Source organism: Sorex fumeus, unplaced genomic scaffold (assembly GCF_029834395.1).
Source record: "Sorex fumeus unplaced genomic scaffold, SorFum_2.1 ptg000265l, whole genome shotgun sequence".
Classification (NCBI taxonomy): Eukaryota; Metazoa; Chordata; class Mammalia; order Eulipotyphla; family Soricidae; genus Sorex; species Sorex fumeus.
In genome coordinates, this window is record NW_026606322.1 from 23,263 (window position 1) to 35,461 (window position 12,199).

General features: G+C 43.9%; 1 protein-coding gene across 1 annotated transcript in view; it reads left to right on the forward strand.

Annotated features, from left to right (window-relative positions):
- Positions 1-4,025: 4,025 nt before the first annotated feature.
- Positions 4,026-12,199, forward strand: part of LOC130018566 (HSPB1-associated protein 1-like) — a 64,235-nt gene continuing 56,061 nt past the window's right edge. Inside the window, exon 1 of the mRNA XM_056109319.1 lies at positions 4,026-4,080. Coding sequence (XP_055965294.1) covers positions 4,038-4,080 — 43 coding nt within the window. The 5' untranslated portion in view covers positions 4,026-4,037. The remainder of the gene's footprint in view (positions 4,081-12,199) is intronic.

Genomic DNA, 12,199 nt, shown 5'->3' on the forward strand with positions numbered 1-12,199 from the left:
ACAACAAGTCTCACAATGGAGACCTTACTAGGCCATCTCGAGCAAATCGATGAACAATGGGAGGAGAGTGCTACGGTGCAGTGCTAAAGTTTTCAGAGCTGCTGTCAAGGTTTTCTCTGGGTTTAAGCAGACTAGAATATACCTTGGAGAATTTTTCTTCAAATGTTTTGGCTGGCATTCTTCAATTTCTTAGATTTGTGGATTTAAAGCTATCATGAAATTTGGAAAACTTTAATTATTCCTTAAAAAAATTGTTTTGCCTTAGTTCATCTCACTCTAGAGCTCATCTATCCTCTTCTATAACCTCTATATTCTCTTTCTGGGGCTCTTTGGTTTTTGGTCACACCTGGTGGTGCTCAGGGGATACTCCTGGCTCTGCACTCAAGAATCACTCCTGGTGGGCTTGGGGTACCACATGAGGATGCTGGGGATCAAATCCAGGTTGTCTGCATGCAAGGTAACTGTCCTGCCCACTGTACCACTGCTCCAGCCCCCTCATTCTGGGGCTCAAATTATAGACATATTACTTAAAACTGTCCTACAGCTCATCTATAGAAGATTGAGGTTTTTTTCCCCTCTGGGTAGTATTTATTGCTATGTATTCAAAATCACTAATTTTTTTTCTGCAATGTCTTTTTGTTGTTGTTGTTGCCTTTTGGGGGTGACACCCAGCGATGCTCAGAGGTTACTCATTTACTCCTGGCTCTGCACTCAGGAATCACTCCTGCAGCATTGCAAGGCTGGCCAGCAGAGTGCTGAACCCCCACACTGGGAGAAGCCCTATAATACAAAAATAAACAAAACTGGGCTGACTGGACTTTAAAAGTACTGAAAAATGCTTCTGATTAAAAAAATAAAAAGAACAACAGAAGAGCATAGTCCCTTAAATTTAGTCAATTGAGGGGAAAAAATGATTGTGGAACTGCGAATTGAAGGGGATTAATAAGAAATCACAACCAAACGGACCTTGGGACCCTTAGACTGAATGTTCAAATGTGTAGGATAACACTCTTTTGTCCTTCCTCAGGTAGCTTAGGTTTATCAGGTCACACCCATCTAAGGACACTGAACTTGTATTGTAAGCAATGTCCTTTATGTGTGGACACAGGAAGACAGTTAATATTATGCTTTGTAACTTGGGAGCTGATTGACTACGAAAATATTTCCTCCTGGGCATCTGATTTCTTGACTCAGTTCCCTTTTAGTTCCTAGCACCCCAAAAGCAGGGTCCCGACAAGGGACTGAATGGACCCAGGGCAAGCTATGAGCTACCCTGGCATTGAAATGGGCCAGACCAAAGAGCCACGATACTCAACTATAAGTTGAGGGCATGATCATGGACAAATGCTGTCATGATCCAAAAGTAAATAACAACAAGACTAGAACCTGCTGGAGCTAGGAAGATTAGTTTGGCCTGAGGACTGCGGAATGTATAGTGAGATGTTCTCAGGATGAACCAAACTAAGTTTATATCTGTTACTGTGCTCATACAGAATGACATTGCTAGAAATATTAGAAGTAGATTTATTACAACTATTTAAGTAGATTAATAACTGAGGGAAAAACACACCCTTGTTGGGATCCCACCCTTGAGCCTATCTCCTAGTAATCTGGAGTAATCTCTGTAGATGAGATTTTATCCTTGAGTTAATCTCCTGGAGGAGTGGTCTTACCTCTCTTTGTTGATTCCTCAATATTCAACCTACCTTTATGTCACCGCCTTATGTGACTGCTATATAAACTAAGACTGTAAGCTCGGGGAGAGGAGAGTCAGAAGCGAGAGAGCTCAGGCTCCAGAGATCCAGAGTCAGAGCCAGAAGGAGAGAGGTTCCAGATTGGGGACCAGGAGAGAACGAGGCAGAGAAAGACAGGAGTGAAGAGGATTGGAATAAACTATTATTGATATAGACCGGCCTGGCCCTCGTTTCTTCTTCCGTCTGCCCTTGGCCAACAGCCGTTCTGATCCAGGCCACACACAGCGGCTCAAGAGCACCAAACGTGGGTGGTGAGACAGTGCGATCCAGTGAGCCCGTGAACACACAACCTTCAGCGTGATAAGATTTTACACAAATGGGAGGGAAAGATAACAGCAAAACAACTGTTAAATTAAAATAAAGCAACGAAGCATATTCCCCATTCTGGGGGTAGCCCACATCTATCTTATGTGAAGCCTAATCAGGAGCCCACATGTAATTCCTTTGTTTTACTTTATGGGGCACCTTCAACTTTTCAGAAGAATCCGTGCCCTAATCTTTCTTCTCATGTAAGTATTTTGCTGTGCAAAAATAAAATAAGGATCTAATTTAGTTTAAGAGCAAACAAAAGCCAAACACCTCCAGATTCAATCGCTGCCATGCTCACGGCCACTCTCCACACGCTTGGGCCGAGCTTCATCCATGAGTGAACCTGTTCCTCGACATCTCATACCTCATACCACTCATACTCCAAGAGTAGCATACCACCTTTGATGGGGTTTAAAGTAGAAGGCAGCCAATGTTAGAGGGAAATATATTTGTACAGATATATATATATATATAACATATATATTTATAAGCACACAAGGCTCAAACTTTAACAACATGTTAGTAATCTCTTATAGGAGGTCTTAGTGGCCCTGGGTGTAATGCAACAATATTCACACAATTTCCTCTAAGGATACTTTTTTAAATGATTTTCAGTGGTTTATTCCTAACAAACAATACAAAATAAATTAGTTCGGTTCTGCTTTGGAGCAGGGGTTGGGGTTTGGGATGGCAACATCGAAATATGGTGGTGGGAAGGTATAACAGTGGTGGGATTGGTGATTGAATATTAAATGTAATCAAATATTGTGAACTACTTTATAAAAATAAAATTAAAAAAGAGCAAAAAAAGAACAAACACTCAGAGATACCCTCAGCTGTCCAAGAACCCTTTCTCAGCGTCCAGTACACACCCCGCAGGCAGGGGCATGCCTCTACTCGCGATTCTCTCCTGCAACACTCTCCAGCACCGAGAACCTTTCCAGCTTAGAGAGTCTTCCTTGGACTAGTGACTTCCATCTTCTCATCGCTTGGCTCACATCTGCTCTTGGGAAACCACACACAATACATCTAATTCCTCTTTTGCTTGACTGCTACATCTCTTACATTGTGTCACTCAAAAGAACCTAGATCCACCTCCAGAGTAGGAAGATATTGAGCAGACAACGGGTAAGTGAGGTCGGGAGTAGTTGATTTTGCAGAGGGTTGTTTATTTTGATACCTGACAGCTGCCAGTTAATGTCCTTGAACAATCCGAGTCAAGCTATTTGGCTTGCCAGATTGAGAAATGATTGAGAAGTGAGTCAAGGGGAACGCAATGAAAGGTCATTTGTTCGAGTTTCTATTCCCCAGCAGCCACGCAAACCAGGAGTCAGGTTGCTGCCCAAAGGGCAAGAAGGTGGATGGAAGCGGGAAGCCACCCGACATCAGAGGCTGCAGAGAGCCACCGCCGAGTAAGCAAACGCAAAGGCCACTTTTCTCTGCCTCGAGTTGAACACGCAAAACTGCTGCGGGGAGGAAACCGCCAGGCCCGAGATCAAACGCCTTGGGCCGGGGAGACAGTACCGGCGCCCATCCGATATGACCGTCCCCACGTAGCCCCGAGCACTGGGTGCAGCCCCGGAGGCCTCCAGCACCCCAGTGCGGTCCTGCTGGCGGGAGCATCTAGAGCCCGGGACTCCTGGCGCTGAGCCGCCGGCCGGCTGGAGGCCCCCCAGAAAGTACAGGTGGGAGGGCCTACCCGCCCCCTCAAATAAATAAAACAGAAGGCTGGAGCCTGAGACTCCCGGGCCCAGACGCTGTCCTCGCCTCCACCCGGGAACCAAAACAGACCCGGCCAGGCCCCGCCCGCCCGCATCACGTGATCGCCACGTGACCGCGCACCCGGAAGTGCGTGCGGCAGCCCCGCCGCCTTCCCGGGATTTGGATCTTGAGCGGGTTTTTGCTCCGAGCTCCGAGCTCGACTCTGCTCGCTGCGCGTTGGGGCTGCGGGCGAGACCCTGCCGTGCAGGAGCGATGGCAGAGGCCGGCGGGGAGACTGCGTCAGGGGAGGAGGAAGGTAGGTGGGCGCCAGGCCTAGGTCCGCGGCCCTCTGCATCTGTGCCCGCGCGCTCCGGTGCCGCTCGGTCAGCCCCTCGCCCTCGCCCTGCGCGCTGCGGCCGGGAAAGGGTCCGTTTCCCAGCGAGAGCTTCTCTTCTCGGGCGGGGCGTGCGGTTCTGTTGATGTCGCCGCGGGACAGCGTCCTGCCGCCGCCCTGGGCTGGCGGGTTCACGGTGCCTTCCAGTTCAGTTCATGAGAATTGGAGCCCAGCCTTGATTCCTGGCACTCGAGAGCTTGAGCTTTTGGTTTCGTTTAGAGAACGGCCGGGAGCTTGGAGCGCCAGCCTTGGTCAGGGGAATGATGCGGCCCGACAGGGTCACAGGAGGAGAGATCCGAGTGGCGAATACAGATCTTCACGGAGGGAATAACTTGGGGTGGTCCTTTATGGTTCAGGACAGCGACAACCCAGGAGGTGGGGCTGGGGGGCGGGGTAAAGGTAAAGGTAAAGGCCCTCCCGTTGATCGTCGATTTGCTCGAGCGGGCCCAGTAACGTCTCCATTGGAGACTTTTGTTTTTACTGTGTCTGGCGTATCGAATACTCTCGGTAGCTTGCCGGGCTCTCCGAGAGGGGCGGAGGAATCGAACTCGGGTCGGCCATGTAGGCCGCGTGTAAGGCGAACGCCCTACCCGCTGTGCTATCACTCCAGCTCCGTGGCGCAATGGATAGCGCATTGGGGGGCGGGGATGGTACCGAAAAACGATGCTACAGGAAAACATGGAGAGTTGAATTGAAATAGTTAACTTTTTCCTAGCGGGAGAGATGGTCCAATTTAAGCAAAAAAAAAAAAAACAAAAAATAAGCAAATGATAACTTCCCACTATCAGCACATTCTCCTGCCTTTATAATTCACTTGCCTATATGTCCCACTGAGATACTTCTTGAAATTCATTGATACTTCAATCCATTGGTTCTTTCATTTTCTGTCCATTTGTATCATGGGCTGGAGCGATAGCACAGCGGGTAGGGCGTTTGCCTTACAAGCGGCCAACATGGCCGACCCGAGTTCGATTCCTCCGCCCCTCTCGGAGAGCCTGGCAAGCTACCGAGAGTATTCGATATGCCAGACACAGTAACAACAAAGTCTCCAATGGAGACGTTACTGGGCCCGCTCGAGCAAATCGACGATCAACGGGAGGGCCTTTACCTTTACCTTACCTTACCTTGTATCATGGTGTCCAGTGTAGCGTGCATGATTGGTGCTATCCTTATAATCTCTCCATTGAAAGGGCTCTGTTTTTTTTCTTTTTGGGTCACACCCGGAGATGCACACTCCTGGTTCTGCACTCAGGAATTACTCCTGGCGGTGCTCAGGGGACCATATGGGATGCTGGGAATTGAACCCGGCTCCGCCGTGTGCAAGGCAAAGGCCCTATCTTCTGTGCTATCACTCCAGCCCAGCACTGTTTTCTTGTCTCCCCTTTTACACTTCCGGCAAGATGAAATAATTTGGTTACCCTATTTACATCTTCCCTTATGTTACTGAACTTTTCTGTGAAAAGTCCTGGAAAAATTTATGACAATATGTAAAATGAAAATAGTTGGAACTTCTTGATTCAACAGTTAATTACTCAGCATCGGCCTGAGCCCTTCTGATCTGCTATCTCCCCAATAAACCCTTTTTTCCTTTCTCCAATGAAAATTCCCCCAAATCTTGCACTTCCTTGTCATTCTGCTTAGGTCAGTTCTGCATGTCATTACCTCTTTCTTCCTTCTACCTCACATCCTTGTCCAAATTTTATCTCTCACCTAAACCACTACTATATTTTTAGATCATGTATGTTTTTTTGTTGTGCCCTCTCAGTCCTTTTATTCAGTAGTAAAAAGTGACAATGCTTCCTTAAATAAATTATATTTTCTTAAAATTTAGAATATGAGGCCGGGGAATACCTCAGAGAGCTGGAGCATATGAGACCTGGGTTAAATCCCAGTTACCACATGGTCTCTGACTCACCAAGCCCACAGAAGCCCCATGCAAAGTCTGCATGGCCAAAAACTAAACCAAAATCACTTTAAAATCTAAATTCCTACCTATAGTTCGCGAAAGGCACTTTATTCTGGACTTGTGATGATGTCTCCTGGAATATCTTGTCGCTTATCCCCCTCATATCCCACTTCCTGATGATTAGGGCCTAGACCATTCCAAACCATAGCACCAACCTATCTAAGAATAATTGCAACTTTCATCCTCCATCCCATACTACAACTTACAGAATACATAATTTTTTATTCATTTGTCACCTTCTGTAATTCCTTGCTTGGTTTTGTTTCTTCCATCGGACATTAAGTACCTTGAAGATAGAAGTTACGTCTTTTTTTATTCACATTTGCCCAGGCATCAAATGCAATGCTCGGCCTAGATTCACTGTTCCTGTTTCTGAGAATTTATGTCTGGGTTCTCAATCCTGTTCAGTTGTTCTGAGACTCTTTGTTCCAATTATCACACAATTTTGATTTCTGTAGCTTTATGGTATGAATTATAACACCTCACATCTGCTTCTTTATTATCATTCTTAGTATTTTAATTGAATCACCATGAGATACACAGTTACAAAGCTATTAATGATTGGGTTTCAGTCTTACAGTGTCCCAAAACCCATCACTCCAACAGGGTACATCTCCCACTAACAATGTCCCCAGCTTCCCTCCCACCACCCTTCTTTTCCCCCCAGCGCGCCTCTGTGGCATCTCTCTCTCAGTCTGTCTCTCTCTCTCCCTCCTACCCCCTTCCCTTTCTCTCTTTAATTTTGGGCATTATGGTTTGCAGTAAAGGTAGTGAGATATTATGTATATCAGTTTAATTTTAGCATGTAGTTCTTACCCAGAGTGATCATTTCCAACTATCATTGTTATAGTGGTCCCTTCTCTATCTCAACTGCTTTCTCCCCCAATGACATGAGGTAGGCTTTCAACTGTGGACCATTCTCCTGACCCTTGTTTCTAGTGTCCTTGGGTATTAGTCTTGGAATATATATATATATATATATATATATGCATTTATTTAGCTTTTTGGATCACAGCAATGCTCAGGGATTTCTCCTGGCTTTGCACTAAGGAATTACTCCTTGCAGTGCTTGGGGGACCATATGGGATGCTGGGGATTGAACCCAGGTCTGCCTCATGCAAGGCAAACGCCCTACTTGCTGTGCTATCACTCTGGCCTATATATATATATATATATATATATATATATATATAATGTAGAAGCACTGCTATTTATTCAGCCATTGATTAATCTGATTGAATTGGGCATGAACACATTACTTTTTTTTAATTTTATAATTTTATAAATTAGTTCACAGTGTTTGATTACACTCAATATTCAAACACCTATCCCACCACCATTACACCTTCCCACCACCAAATTTGGGGTGTTTCTATTCCAAACCCCAATCCCTGTCCCAAAACGCAACTGAAATAATGTATTTCGTATTGTCTGTTAGGAAGAACTGCTGAACATGCTTACATAATAGTGTTCATATAGGAAACAGTGTGAAGATTGTTCTATTTTGGTAGGAGCCATTAAGACATTCTATAAGATATCATTAACATGTTAAAGTTTGGGTGATGTGAACTTTGGTATATATATCTGAAAATACGTATATATGCATATATATATTATATATATATATATATATATATATATATTTCCCTCTGTGATTTGTTGCCTATTATCTGAACCCCATCAGTTGTGGTGTGGTAATTATGGAGAATGGATAGGGAGTGTTTTATGATGTGTCCAGGAATATATTCACTCATATATGAGGCTCTACCCGAGCACATGGGGAGCGGCCTTGAGCATGGCGGAGGTTGGGTTGTGGAGGTTTTTGGCTGCTGGGGCTGGGTCCCTTGGGGTGGAGAGGGCTCTCACCTGCCCCCCTCTGGGGTCCCCTGTGTGAAACAGCCTGACACAGAGTCCAGTGGCATGGTTATGGGGCCTCGTGTTATGCTCCCTTTCAGGAGAAGCAGCAGTGTGATTTAGACGGTGGCTGATGGCAAGATTATCTGGCGCCGGCTGAAGGTGGCTAATGGGTGTGACCCCTGGGTTACCAGAGACTGGGGGAAGCTTCCAGAGGATCTCTGCTCCTGGTCCCATTGAGCCCAGAGACCAAGGCACAAAGTTCTGCATTACCTGGGTTCTGTAGGACTTCTCTCATGCGTGAGGCTCAACCCGAGCGCATAGGGAGTAGTGGCCTTGAGCGACGATTGGGTTGTGAAGGTTTTTGGCTGCTGGACCTGGGTCCCTTGGGGCAAGGAGAGCTCTCACCTGCCCTGCTCTGGAGTGCCCCAGTGAAGACAGCCTGGTGCCGGGTCAGGTCATTTTGTGGCACTCTTTTTCGGGAGTTTTAGTTTATAGTCCCTGGGCCTTGGCCATTGATGAGCTTATATGACGCAGGTGGGCAGTTTTTCAGTGTGACTGCCAAGCTACTGGAAAACTGGGGATCTGGGAGAGGAGGCCCAGTCCCAATCCAAGTGGGCCTGGAGCTCTCAGTCACAGGTTCCCGCCTACCTCTGTGCTACACTCCCTAACTGCATCTTTTGCTCTCTTTTGAGATTTATGGGTCTCTGAAATAAGGCCCATAAATGAGCTTATATAGCTGAGCTGGAGGTGGTTTGTGAGTGTATCTTCCTCATACCTAACTTTTGGCCGTTTAATTTTTGGATGAACTTGGCCCCAAGTTGTTGGGGTCTGGCCAAAGGCACAACAGCAATTTTGGGGTATCTAGAAGTGTGGAAGCACTATCAGGCTGCTGATGCACTTGCCCCACCAATACAGGTTGACCTCCTGGCGCCTCTATACCACCATTTTTTTTAAAATGTGCCACAAATGAGTGCAAATATTCTATGTCTGTCCCTCTGCTTCTGACTCATTTCAGTAAGCATGATATTCTTCTTGTCGAACCATTTGTAAGAAAATTTCATGATTTCATTGTTCGTAGCAGCTGCATAGTATTCTGTTGTATACATGTACCATAGTTTCTTTATCTAGTCATCTGTTCTTGGGCACTCAGGTTGTTTCCAGATTCTGGCTGTTGTGAATAGCCAGAATATTGTGAATAGTGCTGCAATGAACATAAGAGTGCAGATGTGTTTCTGCTGTGTGTTTCTGCTTTGTTCTTGGACCCCTTGGATATATTCCCAGAAGTGGTATTGCTGGGTCGTATGGAAGCTTAATTTCTAGTTTTATGAGGAATGCCCATGTTGTTTTCCGAAAAGAATGGACCAGTTGGGATTCCCTCTAATAATGAATGAGAGTCCCTTTCTCTTCACATCCATGCCAGCACTGGTTTTGCTTGTTCTTTTGGATGCTTGCCAGTCCCTGTGGTGTAAGATGTTATTGTTGTTTTGATTTGCATCTCCCTGATGATTAGCAATGTAAAGCATTTTTTCATGTGCCTTTTGGCTATTTGTATTTCTTCTTTGATGACGTTTCTGTTCATTTCTTCTCTTTTTTTGATGGGGTTGGATATTTTTTTCTTGTAAAGTTCTACCAGTGCCTTATAAATCTTGGACATTAACCCCTTATCAGATGGGTATTGGGTAAATAATTTTTCCCATTCCATGGGCTCTTTCTGTATCCTGGTCACTGTTTTTTTTTTTGAGGTGCAGATGTTTCTTCGTTTATGTAGTTCCATTTGTTTATCTTTGCTTCCCCTTAGTCAGTGGTGTTTATCTTTGAAGATGCCTTTAGCTTTGATGTCATGGAGGGTTTGCCTTTGTTTTCTTTCATGTACCTTATGGATTAATGTATGATATTGAGGTCTTTAATCCATTTTCATCTGACTTTTGTGCATGGCATTAGAAAGTGGTCTGAGTCATTTATTTATTTATTTATTGTGTGTAGCTGTCTAGTTTTCTCAGCACCACTTTCTCAGCACCCTTTTCAAATATATATATGTATATGTATATATTTATGGCGGGTTTGTGTCAGGATATTCAACTTCATTTCATTGATCTGCAGGTCTGTCTTTATTCCAGTACCATGTTGTTTTAATTACTACTGCTTTGTGTACCATTTTACATTGGGTAGGGTGATGCCTCCCATCTTCCTTTTCCTAAGGAATGCTTTAGCTATTTGTGAGGGTTCATTGTTCCATATGAATTTCAAGAGTGTTTTATCTATTTTCTTAAAAAAAATCATAGAAACCATACTGAATCTGTATAATGCTTTGGGGGAGTATTGCCATTTTGACATTGTTAAGTCTCCTAATTCACAAGCAGGGAATGTATCTCCATTTTCTTGTGTCCTCTTTTATTTCTTGAAGTAGTGTTTTGTAGTTTTCTTTGTATAGCTCCTTCACCTCTTTAGTTAATCGGATTCCTAGGTACTTAATTTTCTGTGGCATAATTGTGATGGGATTTTTTTAATCTCTTCTCTGTTATTATCTATATATAGGAAAGCCATGGGCTTTTGGATTTTGATTTTGTAAACTGCCATATTACTATACAAACCTATTGTTTTTAGGAGCTTTTTTGTAAAGTCTTTAGGATTTTCTAAGTATAGTATCATGTCATCTTCAAATAATGGAAGCTTGACTTCTTCCTTTCCTATCTGGATGCTCTTTGTATCTTTTTTCCTGCCTAACTGCTATGGCAAGTACTTCCAGTAGTATATTCAATAGGAGTGGTGAGAGTGGGCAACCCTATCTTGTGCCTGATCTTAGAAAGAAAGTGTTTAGCTTTTCCCTGTGAGGACAGTGCTTACTGTGGGCTTGTGATGGATGGCTTTGACTATATTGAGGAAAGTTCCTTCAACTCTCATTTTGTTGAGAATTTTTATCATGAATGGGTGCTGGATCTTTTCAGCAATAAATGCTTTCCCTGCTTTTATTAATGTGGTCATAAGGTTTTTATTATTTTTTATTGATATGGTATTATGTTTATTGAATGGAGAATATTAAACCATCCTTGCATCCCTGGGATGAATCCTACTTGGTCATGGTGTATGATTTTTTTTTTTTGAGGAATGGTTGGATTTTATCTGCTACTGTTTTGTTGAGGATCTAGTTCTCTTGTGTGTGTGTGTGTGTGCGTGTGTGTGTGTGTGTGGTGTCTCTGCTTATGGTATCAGGGTGATATTTGCCCAATGGAAAGTATTTGGGAATGTTTATGTTTCTTCAATTTCCTGGAAAAACTTAAAAAGGATTTCAGTAGGTCCTCTTTAAGGGTTTGAAAAAATTCACCAGTGAATCCATCTGGGCCTGGGCTTTTGTTTGGGTAGACTTTTGATTACCATTTCTGTTTCCTTGATAGTGATAGGTCTGTTCAGATATTCCAGATCTTCTTAGTTCAGCCTTGGTAGGTTATAGGAATCCAGAAATTTATCCATTTCTTCAAGGTTTTCTTGTTTCATAGCATAAAGATTCTCTAAGTAATGTCTAATGACCTTTGAATTTCTGTAGTTTCTGTTTGTCCTCCTTTTCATTTCTGATTTGGTTTAGTAGGGTTCTCTCTCTCTCTCTCTCTCTCTCTCTCTCTCTCTCTCTCTCTCTCTCTCTCATTTATTTTCTCAAAGAACCAGCTCTTGGTTTTGTTGATCTTTTGGACTTTTTTTTAACTCTTTTATTTCTGCTTTAAGTTTTATTATTTCCTTCCTCCTGCCATGTTTGAGCTCCTTTTGTGGGCCATTTTCCTGTATCTTAAGCTGTTAGGTTAAGTTATTGATGTGGGCCCTTTCTTCATTCCTGATGAATGCTTGCAGAGCTATAAACTTTCCTCTTAACACTGCTTTTTCTGCGTCCCACAAGTTCTGATAGCTTGTGTCCTACTCCTTGCTGTACACTCAGGATTTACTCCTGGCAGTGCTAGGAGACCGTATGGGATGTTGGGGATTGAATTCAGGTCAGTTGCCTGCAAGGCAAGCGCCCTCCCCTCTGTGCTATTGCTCTGGCCCCTTCTGAAACTTTTAAAAATAACTTTTAGTTTTTCATTTCATTTCATTTTCATTTCATCATCCTGTTATTCGTCGATTGCCTCGAGCAGGCCCCAGTAACGTCTCTTTCATCCTAGCCCTGAGATTATATTCAAGACTCTTTAGGAAAATGAGACCCATCATTGTTACTGGTATTTGGCATATTTG